Here is a 22148-nt window from a genome sequence, read left to right on the forward strand (position 1 = left end):
TAGCACCTTTAAAACAGAGTTTGCAAAGTGCTTTGACAAGCAAAGCAAAGCAGAAATTATATACATAGGTGGCAATACAACAACAGAAAGCCAAACAGCCCCAGGTGAGAAGAAACTTGGCAGAGTTAGGATAAAATTAAAACCAGAGGACTATTAAAGCAAAATGCAACGCAGGACGCATAATCAATATAAATATCAATATAAAATAATACAAAGAAATAGACCACAAACAACAACAACAGAAAGAATAAAAGCAATAAAACCACAAAAAAAACCCACAGAAATGAAAAGGGTAAAATGAATAGTAATAAATAAAATGCATGCCAATTAAAGGTTCGAGGTTCATTTATTGTCATTCGTACATGTTGACGTGTGAAGAAGAAGTATCTCAAGTCCAGCAGGGACTATGACGATTGATAAAACATCTTCAGTTTTTTCGCACTACATGTCACAAGATATTTATAGTATTTGATGAGCACTGCTTTGTTTTTTGAGTCAAAGTAGCTGCCATGGCAAAACTATACTTTGCAAATTGTAAAAAAGCTGAAAACTTCTCACATAAAAAAGAGGGGTTTAAAGGGTTAAAATATAAAAAAAAATCGGCAATGACTTATGTATTAGAATGCCTGGTCAAAATGTCTCTGCATGAGAACAATTTCAAAATGAATGAGAAACATTTTTTTCCTGAATTTTCCTGAATTTTTACAATAGTAAAACAATTTGTCAGCAGTCAATCTCAGTGTGAGGATGGGGGTGTTGTTCCGCCGCTGACCAGCAGGTGGGGGTGTCGCAGCGCCGCTGGCCGCTGAGTAGGTGTTGCTCCAACGTCTCTACTTTGTCCACGGCCATGACGTATTTCCTGGGGCTTGTACGGACCACTCAGCGGCACACCAGAGGGGTATCATGACTATTTATAACCAGCAATTCTCTCTTATCAATTTTTCAACCGCTTCACCGTGCCGTCGTCGGTTGTAACACCGCGGTGAGAGACAACAACAAGCCGGGGCGAGCAGGATGTAAAAGGAAGCTGGTAAGTTGAGCGGATTGTAAGTTTCCTGTGTGCTCGCGCTTGTATTTTTACTTGTTTGGGCTGCGTGGTCGGCGAGTTTGCCTCCCGGTACCACCGGGACCCTGACACTGCACGGGGCAGGACGGCATGTTGTCTTATTGATCTCGGTTGCTGTCAGTTTGTGTGTGTATCGGCTCGCGAAGGGGGGATCTCGCACACACACACACACACACTCACGCCGAGGTGACGTCGACTGCGCTGCGTCCGGTTTTCTGTGGTCGTTCCTGCGAGAAAAAAAAAACTGTTGTTCGTGCTTCACACTGCTCGGTCGATAGTAAAATGTGAGGTCAGAAATGTTCGTCAGGGGTGGATGAGAGGAGAGGAAAAGGGGAGGCACCTGTGAGAAGGAGCAGGTCAGCCTACCGCGGTGTCAAGTTTACGTTAATCACGGCGCTGTACAGTTTCAGACATATTTGTCAAGCGGAGGAGTCATCATCGGATCAGCTCCAGCTCCGAGCCAAATTATGACTGCGTGTTGTTGTCACGGACTTAACGTGTGAGGTGAGTCAACCGATTGCAAACCCACCGCGTTACTCTTATCAGTATTTAAACCTCTTAACTTTAGCCCAGAAACATTCAAATGTGGCGTTACAGGCCGGAGCGAGAGAAGTTTTCCTCCCTCCTCAACTGTTAATGCAGTTAATCTGCTCCCCGACAACACTGTCTTTTTAAAGCACTGCATGTGTCACCGTTTAAACATGCAGCTCATGGGAAACTTTTACTGTACTTTTAGTAGGCTATTATACGCCGATATAACAGCAGTTATAAAGGCTGCATAACCCTTTGGGAGTTAACTTTGACATGAGTAATCAATGCAAAGCACAGCTGATGTTGTTGGTTTAGTCTGGCTGACTTGTAGTTTTAAACACTGTGATCTGATCAAACACAACATTGGGCTGACATAAATACTAACGTAACGAAGCCTCAGCTATTGAGTAATAGAAATAAGTGTGCTTCCTAGTGGGAACTGGCCTTGTTGTGCACTGTAAAACCTAACAAATGAATTTTTCTTAAAAAAAAATATCTAGGAAACCGATTGCCTTGAAAAATGTAAGTAAATATCAGCTAACTGTTAGCCTAATTTCATTTGTTTACTTTATATCTAAGTGTTACATTTACTTAAAATGTAGTGATATTTACTTAAGTTTTTGAAGTTGTTGCAACTTAAAATAACAAGTTTTATTAAAGCAATCTTTCTAAGTTTTATCAACTTCAATAAACCAAGTTTATTGTGCTATGGAGTGCCCCAGGGATGATGTTTCTCCGTAGGCCAACCCAGAAGCTGATGTCGCCCTGGTTCGCTCGTCAAAAAGCCCGTGGGATTTTTCAACTGGATTTCCAGATCATTGCAGAAAATAAGTGCTTAACACACGTTTATAATATTTACACGTTGTGTTCAGCACAATAATCTTTACCACTTTCAGGATTTTTGAAGCCTAAATGCAGATGTCAGAAGTAAAAAAGCTATTGCTAGGCTAAAACGAACTACACTACAGTTGTTTCGCCACCGCTTCAAGGCTGTAAAGCTGTGGTTGATGCGGCTCAGCATGATCACCTTCTGTAGTCTCATTGAGCCACTTGTGAGCTTCGAAGCCTTTATGTTTTGTAAAAAAGACTGTTGCTAACGAGCGGGGTATTAACTGACAAATTTCAAAAACAAAACGTGACTCTTTGGCCTGTGTTGACCACAGACCTTGTTTGATGCTTCTAACCTGAAACGAATTCAACAAACCTACTGACTTTTTAATGAGGGGACTCGGGGTGCTGAAATGCAAACGGATTTTGGCATGCTAGGAAGCATATTTGTATGTTCTTAAACACAATAAGAAAGCAGAACTTGCAGATCTCCTAACTTTATCGCTGGCAAAATCCTCTGTCATGATCTAGTTTAGTCAGACTAACTTGTATTACTGAAGTTGTTAACGCTTAGAAAGAACAAATTAATTTCAATTGACATTTTTAAGTTGCAGAAACTTCACCAAATTAAGTAAATATAGCTAAATTTCAAGTAAAGTTAATATTCAGATATAATTTTAACAATAAAAATAGTTATATATCCTTTCCCTTTTCAAGGCAGTTGGTTTCATAAGATAATTTTAAGTAAGATCACAACCTGTCAGGTTTTACAGTGTGTTGTTTGTGCCTCTGTTACATCTAACACTATTATTTTACTTCTCCATTTATGCAGTACCGATCGCATTATGTGTTAACACCAAAACAAGTTAGTGGAGCCCCTTGCATGCAGTTACATATACCAAATGAAAACAAGTTACCTAAAATACACAATGCACATTGCTCTGATGTGCCAGGCTGCTCGCTCCCCCAGTGTGATAAGAGGTTAGAGTTGTGTCTGTATGCTGAGTGCCTTACTGTACAAGCATCTCAATTAAGAACTTTTTCTTGTTAGGAAAACTGAACTTAGAAAGGGAAAACTCTAGAGTTATCTGTCTAGTAGAAAATGCAATGGAAGTATTTTTATTATGTGTTAATGCCGACCATTGCTGCAGAAAGAAGTAAATTGCTGACAGTGTAAAAAAGAAAAAGAAAAAGAACAGACAACAGAGTTTTTTAATAGTTTGCACCTTTTTTTTCTTTTTTACATAGTTTGCCTTTAATTAGGCCTGCTGAGCTCAACCTATTAAATCTCAAATAGATTTCACAATAAAAATTCCAATTATACACGGTTCCCACAATCGCGGAAAACCTGGAAAAATCATGGAATTAGTAAAAATCATCTTACGTTTTGGAAAAGACATAACATTTTGCTTTGTGTATTTAAATTGTTACGCTGCTCTCCAGTGGATAACCTTCCATGTAATTTAACAGCACAGAAAAATTATTTTTCTGTAGCTGTATGACATTTTGTTTGCCAACACATCGTTCCTCATATTTTCCGTGCATTTTGCTCTCCCTCCATGTATGCCAGCTCGCTGAAATTATGTTTGAATAGAGCTTGAATCTGATATGTTTTGAAAAATCTCGGGCAAATGGAGCATGAAAAAAAAATATATTATGTGTTCTTGAAAAGTGGTGGGAAAGTTTTGACATTATGTCCATGAAGATGTTTGGTAACCCTGACTATAAGAACTAGACTTATTCACAAAAATGATCACAAACTGCATTCAGTAGTTTGTGAACAACTACGCCATTTGGTCATGGTTACATGCTTTTAAAACACTGAAACTAAGGCGCATGAACCATTTTCGTTAAATAAAAATAATTGGTAAAGTCCTACACCATCAAAGAGAGAGAAAGAGGCTAAAATCCATTCCTTTTATTGAAAGCCTTCAGGAGGGAAAGGTGAAGGAGGTGTTAGTTGCAACACAAAGGTGTTTCTTTCTGCCTCTTGACAACATCTCGAATAAAGGCTTTTTATACTCATTGTGTCAGGATGTGGATTTCATCTCTCCAGAAGTGTACATTTTTACCATTTTGTTAACTTTTTTTCTCCTTTAGTTTGAGCACCTTTCAGTGGTGGTCCCAAAGATCTTACAGGGCTACTTATTTTTTAGTATTTTAATTAACAACCCATTGAATCTCTTTTAAAAGCAGTCTTTGTGAAGGCACTTAAGTAGAAATGTCAAAATTTCAAGACACCTGTTTTCTGTGAGTTGTTCAGCTTGTAGTAAAAGCTGTGTGTCACCCAGAGGCTCCCTTCAAGGTCTACAAACAGACTTATGCAAATACCAACTCTGTTTATGTTCTTTTTGCATAAATGCTGTATCTTATTTGACAACTGTCTTTAAAAAAACAACATTAAAATACAAATCTATACTCTTATCACTCACGCTCGACATCTGAAATATTCATAGCAACGTAGAGGACGGAATCCAGATGTAAAATCACTCAGTCTGTTGCGTATATAATCCAGGCTACTTTGTCTTTTCTATCCATGCACCGTGTTTTAATTGTTCTAGAATACTAGGCAAAATGGTTAAAATAAAATGCCTAGTGTGAAGAATTTCGGGGGATCTATGGTAAGAAATTGAATAGAATATAATAAAGTATATTTTCTTCAGTTTGTAATCTAAAAAAATAAGTACTGTTGTGTTTTCATTACCTAAGAATGAGCCATTAATAACAACACAGGGAGCAGGTCCTCATCGACGGGGATTGGCATGTTGCACTGCCATGTTTCTACAGTAACCCAGAAAGGACAAACCTAACCTTGGCTCTAGATAAAGCCAAACATGTTTTCGCATAAGCCAACGAAGTTTGCAGCCCCTCTACTTCGAGAGCGTCAGAAAAAAATGATTTCTTTTTAACATGAAACTGCTTAATTCAGTGCTTTGACCGGTTTAAATCATCCGGTGGGTTTGTTTTGGTGAGGAAGAGACTGTAGCGGTAAAAAAAAATCCTGAACAAAAAACACTGAAGGAAGCCGCTAAATTTGCCTAAACCTCACACACTGAGTGGACCTTTAAGACTCCAATTTGTAGTTGTACAATATGTGCCCTTGCTGTGACAAGATGTTATTCATTTAAATTCAGATTCAGATAATGTTGCAACCTCAAGCATATATTTGAGAGTAAACAAGGCAAACATGTAAAACTGAATTTGGAAACCAGAAGACCAAATAAGCACAATTACACTGCAGACCATGCTTTTTAAACTGAATGGAGGCTTTGTGAAGTGTTAGCGCACATACACTCCAGTGATTTGCTGTAAAAAAAACAAGTCTTTCTAATTAATGGCAGTGATAATGGAATAACTTAACACAGTGTCGTGGTTAGCAAGGAACTAGAGGAAATGCTTTTGCAGATAGGGAGGAGTGTGCTGCCTGTGTAACACTCACTTTCTGTGTGAGGGTGATGTTGTTGGTGCCAGAGCGGTAAACCTAGTTTTTTACCTGTGATCTGCCATGAGAGTTCCCTCTGTAACGCAATTTAGGGAACATAGATCCAGCAGTGTTTGCAGTATTTAGCTGCAAACGCAATGTGATTTTGAGTCATGTTTGTGGCATATTGAACTAACCAACTGTTATCAATATTATTACTGTCACTTCATCGGTTTGTCTCACACACACACACATACACGCACACACACATACACAGCTTATTATTTCCACATTTCTGTGGGCTGTCTGAGCTTTTGCGCACCGAGGTATTGATTTCACATGTGTCACAAAGAGAGATGCGGCTGTAATTACAAGATATTTGTGTGTGAGAAAAGGGTCATGGGGCTAAATGCATTTGAGTTCATTTTTATCTCATTAAAATGTAAATAATAAACTGATGAGGTGTAAACTGTTTCCTTTTTAAAACGTCGTGATGAGTTCGGTAATGAGGCTGGTATTATCCTTTTGGGTTTAATGATACTTGGCTAATTATAATTTGGTGTAGTTTTTTTTCTGTTATAACCTCTGTTATCACAGTCTGGCATATGGTTTCATTTACTGTGGTAACACTAAAGACCACTCACAGCGTGACGGTCGGCTTCTCCTTTGTCCCTCGCGAACAGTGAAGTAGTTGGGCAGTTGTTGCGTTGGTATGTGGTTTTCAGGCTGACGTCAAAGAAACTGACTGGTTGAGCGGGCAGATGAGGTCACAGGTGTCTGTACTTTAAAGTCGGTGCGTCTCTGGAAATCAAACAGAGGGCTGGAAGTGTTCACACTCTATTTACCTGTTGCATCCAAGGACAGAGGACAAAGTTGAGTGAGTTTTGCCGACAGATTTATCTCTAGTTTGCTTGTTAGTTTATTTTCATTATATACTATATTTATAAAATGTTGATTAATTTAAATCCAATAAATTCTTAAGCAAATATTGGCTTAAATAGCCAGGAAGCAATTTTTGTTTGTCTTCAATTTCAGTAGGAACCGCGCAGATGATACAAAAAGTCAACATGTAATTAATGTTGGGTGTGGATCCTTGCTACTTAGGCTAATTTAGGCTGATTTGTATGCGTTTATGTGTTTAAATAGGCTTAACTGAGCAGGAAGGAAGAATTAAAAAGGTGGTGGAGGGATTTGGGTGTTACTAAAGGCTGGCACGTTAAAAACAGTTCTACTTTGAGAGACACTTACGGCGCACAATTTGTTCTACGTGGTTTGATACACATGGTGCTTGTTTTATATATAGCCGTGTGTGTTTTTTAAATAACCAGATATTTATGAAATGACACGTCTACTGCTGAAATGCTTGGCGCGGCTTAGCAGCTCGTCGGACTGACTGACTGCCAGGCTGACCCGTAAACTGGCTGGACGCTTAATGATGCAGTTACCTGTGGCTTCACAACACATTTAACCCAGTCTGTCTTAACCCTTTAGACATTTACTCGTCACTGGCTGTTAAAAGTGCGCTTGTCATCCAGTCTTTTCAGCAGTTTTAAATTGTCTTCTTCACACAACGCCACCTAACAATTCCATCAGTTCCTCACATACATCAGGTCACTGCAGAGGGATTTAAATATTGATTTGAAATGCCAGTTACTCAACAGGGTCTCTTTTGTAAAAGAAAAATTAAAAAATCAGATGGTTGTCTGCGATAAACATGAATAGGTGAGTGTATTAAAATATCAGCATGATAGTTGTAATTAATATAAGTAACAGGGGATTTACAGTGACTGTGTTTGTTTTTACATCGATGCAAAAGGAGTGATATCAGCCAGGGAGTTCCTTGGAAACAGCCAGATGGGAAAATCAGCCATCAGAGGGATTTTTACAGCAGCGATACTAATTCCCCCGTTAAGGCCATTTTTACCAAATTAATGTATGACTAAAATGTTGCTTCCTCAGTATACTTGAATTAATGAACATTGTTATCTAAGGCCAGGGTCATAAACGCTGTTTTTTATCCAGATGTTAGTTATTATGCTGTAAATTTACACAAGAGTAGCCCTACTCTAATTAACAAAGTATATATCTGAAGTTGTTTATGTAGTGCAAATACCTGTAAATGTGGGATGGCACAATATCAGGTTTTCACTACACGATTATCGTAGCAAAAAGAGTTAACGATAACAATGTTATTGTTATAGAGAATTTGAAAGCGATGATGTTATCTGTCAAATTCATCTTTTCTTTGTTGATTGTCCGTTTTGTTTCTTTTTTGGCAAATGAATAACACTAACAAAAGGAGTGTAGGGAGGTGGAGAGAGAGTCTGTAACCATAACTGTAAAAAAGCATACAAAAAGAGTAACTCATTCATAGTGAAAAGGCAACATGATGGCAAAGCAGGAACGGAAAAGAAACATAAATGATTTAAAAGGTCCTTTGTTATTTAAATTATGTTATCACATGTATTATTAACATAGTTGGAAATAAGCTCCCGCCACTATCCAAATGCTGGTAAAATTTGCAAAGTGGCTGCTAGATTTGCATCACTCACAAGCCAAGAAAACAATGGAAACCTATCGAGTGGCTGGCAGATTGTGAACACCACCAGCCAAAGTAGCAGGTGGACAAAAAAAGTGAATTTCCAACCCTGATTATTAACACATGCGTATTTCATTTTCATGGTTATTTTCAGTGCCAGTGTATTGTGACACACCGTTTTATCACATCAGTATCGGCAGATATACGCCTTGTTTACTGACATTGGCTTATTGGCAACTTTCTGGGGTGTACAAGTTTGCGCAAGCAGCTTGGCAAGAAATGTCCCGCAAATTGCAAGACATTAATAAATTTAGCATTTTAAAAAAGCTAGGAGAAAATGTCCAGATAACTACTGGTAAATATTTATAATGATCATTATTATATATTTTAAATTAATTAAAAGAATTTTATATTATGTATATATGTATATATGTGTGTGTGTGTGTGTGTGTTGTGTGTGTGTGTATATATATATATATGTGTGTGTGTGTGTGTGTGTGTGTGTGTGTGTGTATATATATATATGTGTGTATATATGTATATGTATATATATTTTTTGGTGCTAATTTTTAGGTAACGTTTTTGTACTTTTCAGTAATTCCTTGCTTATTTCTGGGTCATTTTTCTCTCTTAAGTTGCTCATTGAATATCAGGCCAGGTTTCAAAGGGTCAAACTCATTTTACATCTCATAAACAAACATTTAAGAATGTGTAACAGGTTTCCAAAGTGGCCTTAAGGTAAATGTATACAACGGAATATAGTGGTGATCAGATGCTAATTTAAAAAGGTTCATGAATGTATTGCACGTAAGTGAAAAGATTCTGTCCAATTATAAAATGCCTGCAAAATTAACAATTAGGTGTAAATGATGAATGTCCCAGTTACCTCTAAACACATAATTCTTTCCTCACAACAAACTGTTCAGTGACAGTTTGAGGAGCTTCTTTGTCCATGTGAAGTGTGGCATAATGGCACAGTGAGTTAAATTTATGTATCACTGGTTAACACAGAAGAGGGGTTGATTTATAGATGGGTGTAACACCTGCATATAGATAAGGAACCCTGTAGCACAGAGACTTGTATTAGGAGAACTAATGTGACTGCATACATACAGGAGGAAACACAGAAAAGGAGCACTGTATTCAGCACGGTCCATTCGGCTCAGAGGTTACAATAGAGCTAGCACTTTGGATAATGATCTCAACAGACCGAAGGAGCAGCTGACCCTTCTGGCTTGAAACAACAGTTTAGAGGCAAAATTGTATCCACAAAATAACACCCCGAGCTGTGGCTACTGTAGCTATACCATCGTGATATATTGCTTTGTCTTGTTCATGAGATTGTGGTTTAGATTGTTTTTTCTTACGTCTCGGTGATGACTTATGAGTCATCATGCCGCAATGAAATACCCACACTCAAATCAGTCTGTTGTAGGCCGTAGTCAAACATTTCTCTCTGACACGTTAAGTGTGTTTGTTCTCTCCTCGGCCGCAGCCATTCAGCGGCTGCCTCAGGCATTTAAACTCCACCCTCGAGTGGCTACTTCACCTCATAGTGAGACCGACTCTGCTGTGATCCCTCAGCATCCAGGGCGTAGCCTGGCTTTTCCAACCACACTTCTCCACCTCTACTGGAAACCCAGTACACCTAAGCATTTTCCTTTCGTAAGCTTCATCTACCGTGTCCTCCCACGAGAGCGTAAATGCCAAAATTTGCTGCTGTGTCTCTGACCACAACATCGGGCCTGGCCTTGACGTCCTACTCACCACTTCCTGTGGGATTATCAAATGCCTGTACTTAGCTGGGCTGCAGTACGCCTGGCCCAAGCTGCTGTTGGGGTGGCTTTTCTTCCTCGAGGACAAAACAGATTCATGCATTATTCAGTGTGTTTTGTCTTCATTTTTACACGTTAGTGTTCAGTTACAGTACATTTTAAAATTTGAAAACGTTCACACCAGGTTTATTCCTCTATTCCTGTTTCGGTTCCTTATTCTCAAACATTGAAGGAACTGCAAAGCGAAGAACAAAACCCGACAGGGCTCGACAATAACTGTTGCCACATTGCCATTCACAACCCTTTTGAGAAATTGGCAACCAATTCTTGGCCTTTGGTTTCCATCATTGACAACCATTTTTTAATTTAATGTCATAATAGGTTTTAAATAGGTGGAGGCTGCAAGAACTAGCTCACCCCTTGAAGGGCTGATGAAGATGGCCATTCGCAAGATTAATGCCGCCAATTGGAGATCCTCATACAACTTTTATAGGCTGTGTATCATCTATCGAACAATGAGGAACCCTTTATATCTTTACGTCATTTGCTGGGTCTTTAATTGATGAACGGGTCTGATTTGTTGCAACTCAAAAGTTACAGATGAATCAGACATGCAGGAGCTAGGTAATGCTGGCAAGCCTGACTCTGTGTTTGAGAAGATAACGCTGTAAACAACAGGATGTTTTTTTTTTTTTTTTTATGTTTACTGTCAGCTGTCAGTTTTCTGAACAGCTGCTAAACTATTGTAAACCTGACGGTGTTTTTATCTCTCACAGCATCACAGCCACTCCATTGAACAAATGTTTCATTTAATATTTTTCTCAAGTGGGGTTTAAATTAAATGTACTGCAGTGCATAGTGTATGATTTCTTATACTTCAGCAAACTATTATATTTAATTTGGTATATCAGTATGTCAGATATTATTGTCAAAACTATAGAATTACTAATACATATTGATCCTGAATATGTAAAATGTTTTCAGTAACCATTTTGCACTGTATTAATCCTATTGCTACTTGCTCTCTCTTCTCTCCAAAAGTGAGTTGATACGCACACACACGCACGCACGCACACACACACGCGCGTGCACGCACACACACACACACACACACACCCACACACACACACACACACACACACACACACACACACACACACACAGCAGCCCTGCCTCCTCTCACTCGCTTTCAGTGCTGTTGTTTCGTCATTCATTGCTACCAGTTGCATATAGGCTTTTGGGGCCAAAGTTTTGTTTTTAACTTGCACTTTGCATCTCCTATTTGCATTGCATTTTGAATGTTTAACAACCTCAGAAGCTGATCAATATGTGCACTACTGGAAGAGCATTGTTTTCATTAATGGAAAATAGTATAAATGAATCATTAATGTTATTTACAGTCATTATGCTTTTCCCTGTCACTTACCAAGAAAAGAAAAAAACAATGTTGTCTAGATATAGCCTTGACATATTTATGTTTTCATAAAAATTGTACATTTTATGCCCTTTGTGAATTTTTTTCTCTTTGGTATAAAAATTTTTGTTGAATATCAGTATGTTGGAAAAAATGGTAAGGTCTGCACACTTACTCCATGCCACACAAGATTATGAAAGACAACGTTTTGATCCTGGGGGGTTGATGAATATCAATATGTTTTAAGGTATTTTCATAGTTAATACTTACAGTATCATGGCAACACTAATGTCTAGTCCTCCAAAGAGCATTCATAAATATTCATATGTAAAATCTCAGCTGATTACATTTTGGGTAGTGTTGCTATAAGAGCATAGAATTGTTTACACTAACACAGGCTGAATCACTGCTGCTCTGTCGGGACAATGTAGTTTACTTTGAAAGGTTCTTTTATGTCACATTTTCATTATAAGGCTGATGTTTAAGTGCATTGTTTCTTAATTACTCAAAATATTTGGTGACTAAAAATGGTATCCAACAGCTGGTGCCTGGTGACCACTTTTAGAAGTCTGTGTGCCCTAAAAACTTCAAATTTTGACCAAGTGTTACTTGTTTGGCCTAATGCCAATAGTTTCTTGGGTAAAAAGTCTTTACAAGGTTTTCTGAACTTTGCAAATGTGTAAACTGTCATTATTTTCTTTTTTGTTTCTTGTCAGGTGAGCTGTGACTGCCCCCCTTCTTTGTCTCTCCGTGCACCTGCATGTACCGTGGGCAGCCCCGGCCCGTCGGAGAGGCGCTGTGCTCAGAGACCGTGCTGCACTAGGAGAACCCATGGCTTCTGGCCCTCCATGTCCCCCTTCAGGCCGCAGGCTCAGGCTGCTGGAGTTGCTACTCGGGCCTCTGTTGGTCTTGCTGGTTTCTGGGATGGAACCAGTGCTGGGTCAGAAGGTCTTCACCAACCAATGGGCTGTCCACATACCTGGAGGTCAGGAGGAAGCTGATCAAATTGCCAGTAAACATGGATTCATTAACCACGGACATGTGAGTGATCCGCCGCATTTTTTGCTATTTGATGTGGTATCATGTTCAGATGTAATGACAGAGTCAGACAACTGAGGCACTTCATACAGGGGCCATGTGTGAAACAAAACCAATTACATTTTGTCTGGGTAAATAAGGGATGCATCAACCTCCCGAAAGGTTGCACAAAATGAGGTTAGCTAATATCTGACTTGTCAATTTGTTTTATATCCCATCAATATCCAAATGTGCTCATTTAAGAATATTATGAGTTATTTATGATTCCTTATTTTTATTTTGAAGTTCATTTTATGCGTTGTATAATTAGAACTTGAGGAACTGCGTCCCCATTTCTCGTGAGAACAATAATTCTCACATGAGATTGGAAGAAAACAGCAGTGGTTGATTATCAGAAAAACCATTTACTTGCTCATTTATACTAAAATTTGAGTGTAAAGGCCGAAACAGAAACAGATGAAAGTATGAGCTTTCAGTGAAGTGGTGGATAGAGAGAAATGGCCAACAGGGACTGTAGTGTAAACTCAGCAGAGAGCAGTTGAGGTGAGTCAACTTTGTAAGAGCGGGGTGAACTTTAGTTGAGCTGTGGGTGTGCACTAAAACCTGCATGAACTGGATTAAAAAGTCGCCCTCTTTCTGAATGCACAGCACTTTATTTCTCTGTTTTAAAAATTGCACAGTTCAGGCAAATTTCAAATAATGTTAATCCAAGCGAAAGCAACTGGATCAAAATGATTGAAATTCCAAAACACCATACAGTGCATGATTTCATCTCCTGACTGACAAGAGTTAGATAGAGCTTAAATAGGTTTTAATCAGTTGCTGCTCCATCTTGAGAAAGATTCGAATAATTAAGATCTTTTAATGCCTGTACCTTCCAGGCACAGTAGGTGTGGGCAATGTACAGAGAAAGATATCCAGTTTGCGTTAACGATGTATCCCTCTTTTATCGCTGCCTGTTTGACCTCAGTGCAAAGTCATTAGTTAGTTAACCTTCAACATCATAACATCCTCTCCTGATAGCTGTGTCAAGTTGTGGTTAAGTGTTCAGCAGTCACTTACCTTGATAGGAAGAGCTTTTTTATTTTTTGCTTTTTCGCAGAATATTTTTGTGAATGAATATCACTATTAATGTTAGATATACTTACTTCATTCTTATCAGAAAAAAAGTAACCTGACTGCTGATTCTTCTATATTCAAATGTAAACTGTGCATGATTGTTGGTTACGGTTTGTAAACATGCTCGCCAGCAAAAGTGAAAGTAAAAGCCAACCCCCTGGCTCCACTGTCGTTGGGTCTAGCAGAGGGCAGAGTCCCTGTAGATAAACACACTGTCACACATTTCTAGCAGGTCATAAGTGATGATTGAGGATGCGGCTGTGCTTCATGTGGTAGAGCTTGTCGTCTACTAATCAACGGTTCGATCCCTGGCTCCGCCAGTCCGCATGACCAAGTGTCCTTGGGAAAGATACTGAACTGATGGCTGTGCCCTCGGTGTATGAGTACGGTGAATGTTGAATGCTCCAGAATTCGAGTAGCAGATGGCACCTTGTGTGGTTGCCATGGCCACCAGTGTATAAATGTGACAAGTCGTGTTAAAGAGCTTTGAGTGGTCGAAAGACTAGATAAGCGCTATACAAGTGCAAGTCTATTAACCATTTACCATTACTTCTGTTGAGTCGATATATTTTTTGGGGGGAAAATCTAGCATAGTATATCTTTGAATGAACTTTAAAGTTTCTAAACCTATGTACCTATGTTGTACTCATTGACAATCACTGATCAACAACTTCAAATGTATTTTAATTTTCCAAAAGTGATATTAAAAACCATTTTTGGTTTTATCTTCCGTTCCTCCCAACTTAGAAAAAAATGCGCTGAAGTTGTAAAATATAACTTTTAGTCTTCCAGGCTTAATTACAGTAGGTGTGACACTGCACTAAATGAGGTTTATGCACAAAACATAATGTAGGAATGAGAGGAGAGTTTTGTAAAAGACAACAAGTGACTCACCATGCTCTTATTTCATTCCATAGTCTCAGCACTTTTTCAGAGAACTGTGTTCTGTTTTACACCATAAGATCTTACTGTTCATGACCAGGAATGTTATTTGTGCTCTGAATCACAGCACGCAGACTAATGAGTAATCCTAAACACTTAAATCCTTTAACTATGTGTTGCCCGTGGACAGCAAGGTCTCCAGACAAAGCAATTACACCCATGTACTTACAAAATTGCATCCCCGAGACAAAGAGTGGTGTGGTTTGGCTGGTCTCAGCAACTTGCTCAAAACCATTTTATGATATTTTTTGGGAAGGAAAATGTTCTATTGTGTCTGACCAGAGTTAGCTTGGCGAGCATGTCTTGACACAGCGTTTAAGATGAAGCTGTGGCCTGTCTCATGAAGCAGGCCTAATAGAGCTAGCTGGATAAATGCTGAGTAAAGCCTTGAGCTCTCTCAAATGTGAACCATGGACTCGAGTAAAAACAGATGTCCCAAGTTTTTAGTAAGTTCTTCCTATTAAACCTGCTTCACAAGCTCGATTCCTGAGCTGGTATGCATTTTTGTGCCGCTTAAAATAACCCCAGTAACGACCCACCACATCGCTAAGTAGCCTGACCCAACCCGGCATGTGTTGTGAAGAAATAACCACAGAAACCATCCTGTGCTGCTGAGGCATCCAATCATTACCCATGTCGTAACGTGCATGTGTTACCCTGCTGGCACCAAATGAAAAAGTCAGTTTGAAGTATCAAACAGAAATTCATGAGACAGATACCTTTTCATTGCTACAGAGAAGAACCACTTTGTGCGTGTGCAAGTTATTCCTCTGCTTAAGGAGGCTCCTGAAGTGTTGAGATGAAAACTAGAATGAAAACTGAAGCAGGTACATCAGTTCAGATATGGAATAACATTGTTTAGTTTAGAGCTGCAGCAGTTGTTTAATTAATGGATGAGTTGACTGACAGATGGTTAATTTGCAACATTTCTGATAATTTATCAATTTCGGTCGTTTCTCTGGTTTCAACGTCTCAAATCTTATGTTTTTGTGGTTTGCAGAGTCTTTTACAATTGTGAAGAAAACGTCTTTAGATTTTGGACTGTTGTTGACACAGAACAAGACATTTTGAAAACATCAGTTTTAACAATGTATCAAAATGTTATCAAATATGATATGTGATTTACAATATAATGTAATGTAATGTAATGTTATTTAGACAGGGACAGTAAGGCACAATAAAACAATAACCTTATAGAGAGGCGTTGTACCAAGTTCTAGCAGAGCTGCTATTTTCTGCCTGTAGTTCCTGGGCAGGTTGGTAGAATAAAGAATAAATATGCCAAAATGTCAAAATTGGTAAAGTGGTATGGTAAAATGTGTGGCAACACGAATGTTCAGCCCTGCTTTATTTTAAGAGTTATTTACACGCATTTTATGGCTGAACCATCAGTTGCAGAGCTAGAGCAATAGTGTGAAACACTTTCTTCCTGTCTTTCTGTTTCAAATTAAAAGCCTTCTAGCATCTCATACACAGATGAGAAAGTATTTTGAAAAACCAAAATTACTCCAGTCTTAAGTACCTTGTTTCAATCTATATTCATGTATTTACTTTTTTACCCGTCATATATCAATTACAAAATCAGTCAGTCACTCAGAAGTAATTGAAGTACATGTTTGAAGTACAATTAACAGTAACAGCCTGCTGTCCATCTCTGATTTGTTTTGCATGGAGACAGGAAGTCTGGGTCATTTAAGTGTGTACCTGAGAATTTTAGGTTGAAATTGGTATCAGCTGATTAATGATGGTCCTTTTGTTTCTGTTTCAAACTATTGGTATTATAATCGACTTTAAAATCCACTTTTAGTCAACCTCTACATTATTTAGACCAAACAATTAAAATAATTTACATCTATTGGCTAATGAAGTTGACGGCTTTGGACAATGGCTTTAAAAAGCTTTCTACAAGCACGGAAACTGGCAACCTGACATTGCCATGATAAATACTCAGAATAAATGACATGGAACAGTCACATCTGTTAGGCCCTCGGCGTGTTATTAATGTATTCTCTTTGCTCATTAACTTTGGAAGGTGAAGTATCACCACGAGTGATGAGTGAAAGAAAGACGCTCCTGCATTCGGCGGCGCAGTGACAGCATTCCAGCACATCACTGCTCGTTGATTAAAATGAAGGCATTACTTTACAATTGGAAACAAACAAATCTGTTAAGCCTTTTATTTTCCCTACAGCTGAGGGAGGAATGAGAGTTGCTTTGTGTGTCCGGGCGTGGTGAGTCTGCGCTCTGTGTCTGACTCTGCTGGTGTGTGCAGGTGTTGGAATTAGGCAGCAGAGCTCGAGGGGAGGATCAAAGACTGCAGCTGGGCAGGTTTTACAGCTCTGATGATGGTTATTTTTATTTCGCCTTCACTTGTCATCCTTCTCACACTAAAGCATCCATACACCCCTGTACCCTAAAGAGGCCAGATTGTTGCGGCACACTGTTGTAGAGGTGTGGAAACATTTTTGTGGACACAATAATTAACACATCTTAATCATACTTGTGTGTTGCACATGCTGAGTAAGATCATCATTTTATCACGATTTTCTTATTGATGAGTAATATTATACAGTAATATTGGCACTTCAACTTTTATCTCCAGATAAAGGCTTTAAAATGAAATATTGACATCGGCCTAAAATAAATATTGCTGCTCATATGATAGGCTGCCAGTAACATGACTCTTTTATGCTAAGACTTTCAATAGTCAAAATAGGTCAGATGTAACCTGGCTGTGGCTATTGTCAGAACTGTGTCAGGGAGAACATCGTTGAATTTTACAGTTTCATTCAAAAATGTTACATGACAATAAATATGGCATGTTTTATATGTAACCTGAGTTGAAGTAGTTTTCTTGTTATGCCCAGTGAAGCGTTGTATTTTATGTCTGCACCTGCCAGTGGGCCATCAGGATAAGAGAAGCTACAATATTGTGTGAATGCCACTACAGGAGAGACTTGATGTTCTCTGCAGATAGGTGGAGAAAAATCTGCATGTATCGGTAATCGGCCAAAATGAGTTGGAAAATACCTGCGTATCGCATATAATAAAAAATCCAATTTTATGAATCCCTACCTTTATCTGCTGAATTAATTGTACTGCTAAAGGATATCTTTCTTTATCCAAATAAATTAAACATTTGGACTGCAGTTAATAATTATTTTTACTATTGATTAATTGTTGAACAATTCAAAACCCCAAAATAATGATTTTTCCTATAACTTCAAGACAAGGAAAAACAGTAAATTCTCATATTCCTACTTGATAAATGATCTAAAGGATTATCGCAATAGCTGACGATTAATATTTTTGAAGTCAGCTCTATCTCTTCACAAATTTATGAATTCATTTGTTTAAAACATATTAACTTATATACTTCCTCATTAATTAAAGGAGCAGTGTGTAGGATTTTGTAACATCCAGCGGTGAGTTAGCAGATTGCAACGAAGTGAATACCCCTCCGCTAATCCTCACCCACTGTGGCCATCGGGTAAAGTAAAGATGTAAAAGGCCCTCTCTAGACCCAGTGTTTGGTTTGTCCGTTCATGTGCACTGTAGAAACATGGCAGCGCAACATGGCGGACTCCATGAAAGAGGACCTGCTCCCTATGTAGATATAAACAGCTCGTTTTAGGGTAACAAAAACGCATTTATTATTCTCAAGTGATTATACATTAAAAAAAACGTAATTCTGAATTCTAAATTCCGTTTCTGCTGATAAACCCACCTAAATCCTACACACTGCTCCTAGAAGTGCAATAATTCTTCAGTATTTTAAGGTGATTTTGGTGGCAAGTGCAGTGCTCATTACTTAATAAAGATAACTTATTGGGTGTGACCCATTATTACATTACCCAGAGATCCAAAGGCTCTGCCACATCAAGCCCACAGTTGTCCATGCGGGTGCTGTTGGGCTATCAGAGTGTGGCTCTAGATGGCCCTCAAGTTGTTTCCCTTTAATTCATGGAATTAAAAAATTAGTTATACCCAACCATTAGGTGGTTTCTCTTTATTTTAGTGTTTCTGCTACTTATAGTAGCGGTAGAAGTGCCTGTTGAATGTTTTGACTGTTTGATCAGATTTCCTCTGACTGGAAAATGACTGGCTAGATTATTTTAATTTTTTTTGGCATACTGTTTTGAAGTTGAGGGACACAGACAGTTATCTGGCTGATGTGAGACATCTGTCTGTCTTTGTTGAAGCTAGCTCCTTACGGTTGGTTTGATGTGTCAGGGACAAAAGTCACTGTCTCTTTCTTTTTTCTGTCACTGCTAATCAATCAATACCAGCTAGCCACTGTGACAGTGGGGTTGGTCGTTTGTCAGTGAGGAAACTTTAAGGCAACGTTCTCTGACAGCAGCAAATCATGTAAAACCCCGATGCACTCAGTGCACCTACCGTCTCAGTTAAAGTACATGTCCTCTTTTCTCTTACTTAGTTTTAATATGGTTTTAAAATTCCTCCCTTCTTTTCTCTCTGCAGTAGATGATGCCAGTAAGGGATATTAATATGAATGTACCTGAAATGAACCGCGCTATCTGTTTTTAAAGAAAAAGGTTGCTGTGACCAAGTGGTATGCAAATGGATTACACCTCTCAATTTGACTTCACTTCTACATTATAGGGCCATTTTAGAACAAGGGGAATAATTAAAACTAAGTTAAAGTAATAAAATTAAGAAACGGCTGACTCACACTGTGGTAAATGGACATTAACTGCCAGCTTGCATCTCGGGGTGGTTATTTTACATTTTAAAGACCTTTTCTTGCCCACATCATCAGGTTTGGACTGCAGTTTTTCAGGGGGAGGCTCACATTTTTGTGCTACGTTTGGTTCAATTGCACCGCCGTTACGCCGGAATTTAAATAAATAGTGAAATGGGATTAGAGAGATTGCTATTAGTAGTCAGAAGTGATTTGATAAGGAGGACTGACACAAGTTAAATGAATCTTAAGAATCATTATAGTGTTATCTCAAATGGATCAAACAGCCACAAGATCAAAGGTTTAGTTTGAAATTATATCAATTGTGTTCACTGCAACAACAAAAGCAGACCATTTTTATTTGATCTGTTAAGCTTGACTGCTGGTTAAACTGCTAGATAGCTTTCTTTTTATATTTTATAGGTCAGTCGTGTGTTTTCTAACATTGTGTGTCTCAGTCTGTGGCCTCAGGCTTTTACCATCTCTTCCATCTTGTATGCAGCTCATGAAAGTTCTCATACAGATGATGAGCCATGGTGTCTCAATATTTACCCTGCTCTTTGCAATGTTGCAGGTCCTTTTCTGGCTGTACCTTGTGTTGAGCAGTTGATAGCCTTTGCATTAATCTTTTTTTAAAAATACCCCTATTACATTACCGTCACTGTTGAGAAGTAAAGCTGCACAATCATGATAATAACAACATTTAACATGTGCTTCATTTGTAAAGGGATATTTCACCCACAACTAACCAATTGTATTTCCAAGTGAGTGGTGGAGTGGATAATAACTTAGTCGATTCAATCACAGTTGATTAGTTCAGATCAGATCAATGGATAAGAGGAGCGGTTGCTGCAGAGGCGAGGGAATGCAAATTTTTAGACTCAGCTCAATCTACGATTATATTAGTTTCATTTCACTGCAAATTGCGTTCTACTGCTCCGTCTATGCCCAGAGCACTCTCTGCGCTCCGAGAGCGTGGTGCAGTGGAAAACCAAATTGTACATATATATTCTCATAGTGCTCTTAATGATGGTCCAACTTGGTCCAAATGAAAAAAAAAGTCAGTATGTGGCAGCAGATGTTTTGTTCATGGTGGGCAGCCAAAAATAAATGAATGTGTTGGGAAAAACTGAAGTCTCACTCATCCAGTCATATGCTGAGTACTGACCAAACACATGCACTTTTGCCAAAACATTACAAGCCCAGTTACGCTCAGGGCGCACTACGTATTGGCCGAAGTATTATTGTAATGTTTTAGCCAAAATGTATGTGTCTGGGAAGTAGTGAACCATACGACTGGATAAATGAGATTTAGATTATACAGCACAAGTTGTGTGAGAGTATAGAGGTTTTGATAGTTTTGCTGTTGTTTAATGCACCCCCCCGTCGACCCCAGTAATGAAGAATGTTTGTCTGGAAAAACTGGACAGGAAAAACTGTTTCTTCATGAAATCAAGGTAACACAGGGTGAGTAATTGATATACAACATTTTGCAGTTGAAGTATTCTTATAACATAACAAAGGTAAGTCTTCCTTTCACAGAGCTTGCGTCATAGGATGTGTCACGTAAAAGGTGTCAATGGCACCGTTTCCAAGAATCTCTTCTTGCTTCCTGCTTCCTTCTCCTGCAGTATGAAAGAGACTGTTCATACATGAAAATACAATTCTGTAGAAGCTGTCTTTGGGTATTCATAGTAACCAGAGGAAGAAGAAAAAAAAGGTGATAAATAAAAAATGTAAAAAACGCATCTCTTCCTACCTTCACTTCAAAGTAAAGTGTCACACTTCTCAGAAGCATGCTACTTCCCCTCTCGGAGCAGTGGTTTCTGTTGGTGGATAAAACCGTCTGTGTTCATATTTAGAGGCCAACTGCCTTCATAGCTCGCTCTGCCGGTCCACCCCAGGGCTTTGCATGTAAGGGAGGATTGTGTTTGGCATACTGTGCCCTCACTGTACTCCGTGGCACCATCTTGGCCTATTTCTACTATCTAATGTGCCGATTTCTTCTCCCCCTGTCTGAAGTAGTTAGACCCTTTTCATGAAGATTATTAATATTCTGTTCAGCACAAGATTAAAGAAGGAGCAAAAGAGATTGATATTATCTGTAGTTCTGATGGAGTACATGAAATGACACTCTCCTATCTGTAACTCATGACACAGCACTGCTCTTAAAGAAAGCCTCTGAAGAAACTTCACTTTAATCTAGCCTACAACAAAAGGAAAAGTAGTTTAAAGATACAGAGGAGGGATGAACTTCTAATCTCTTCTTTCCACATTTGGTTGGGTTTCCCTTTTTCCAGGCTGCTTTAAATGAAAGCTCCTTCCCCATAGGGCCTCACAAAATCAGATGAATGTTTTCAAACACCTTAATGTTGACATAATGTGACATACTTAGCATGTGCCTTTTGGTGCTTTCAGATCATATTTATGTGCATGAAACATTTGAGAGAAAATTGTCTCAGCAATCTTGTCACATAAAAATATTCACCATTCATTAATTTGGTAAGCGCAGTCAATAAGCGATCAAGCATCCTCTCCAAGTTTAAAAACTGCATTTTAAGCTAAAATTGAAATTGAAATTACAGACAATAATGTCTATCAGCATTATTTGCTTGACCCTTCTTTTCCTCAGTAGTTGATCTGCTCATAGAAAAAAAGGAAAAAATGTCCAGATATATATTAACACCAACTTCTAACTTTGGTTTAGCTAACTATGCTAAGCTAAGCCTTTGGTTTAGCTAACTATGCTAAGCTAAGCCAACCCAAAGCGATG

The 22148-nt window shown here is 38.6% G+C and overlaps 1 protein-coding gene across 4 annotated transcripts in view; it reads left to right on the forward strand.

Moving 5' to 3' along the window:
• Positions 1-876: 876 nt before the first annotated feature.
• Positions 877-22148, forward strand: part of furina (furin (paired basic amino acid cleaving enzyme) a) — a 108143-nt gene continuing 86871 nt past the window's right edge. Inside the window, exons 1-2 of one of the 4 annotated variants that reach the window (XM_042506114.1) lie at positions 877-1030; positions 12291-12615. In XM_042506114.1, coding sequence (XP_042362048.1) covers positions 12406-12615 — 210 coding nt within the window. In that variant the 5' untranslated portion in view covers positions 877-1030; positions 12291-12405. Of the gene's footprint in view, positions 1031-1371; positions 1571-6622; positions 6724-12290; positions 12616-22148 lie in introns of those variants that run through there. The other 3 variants (XM_042506193.1, XM_042506034.1, XM_042506279.1) reach the window with 3 other exon arrangements.

The sequence above is a fragment of the Plectropomus leopardus genome, chromosome 1 (genome assembly GCF_008729295.1).
Source record: "Plectropomus leopardus isolate mb chromosome 1, YSFRI_Pleo_2.0, whole genome shotgun sequence".
NCBI lineage: Eukaryota > Metazoa > Chordata > Actinopteri > Perciformes > Serranidae > Plectropomus > Plectropomus leopardus.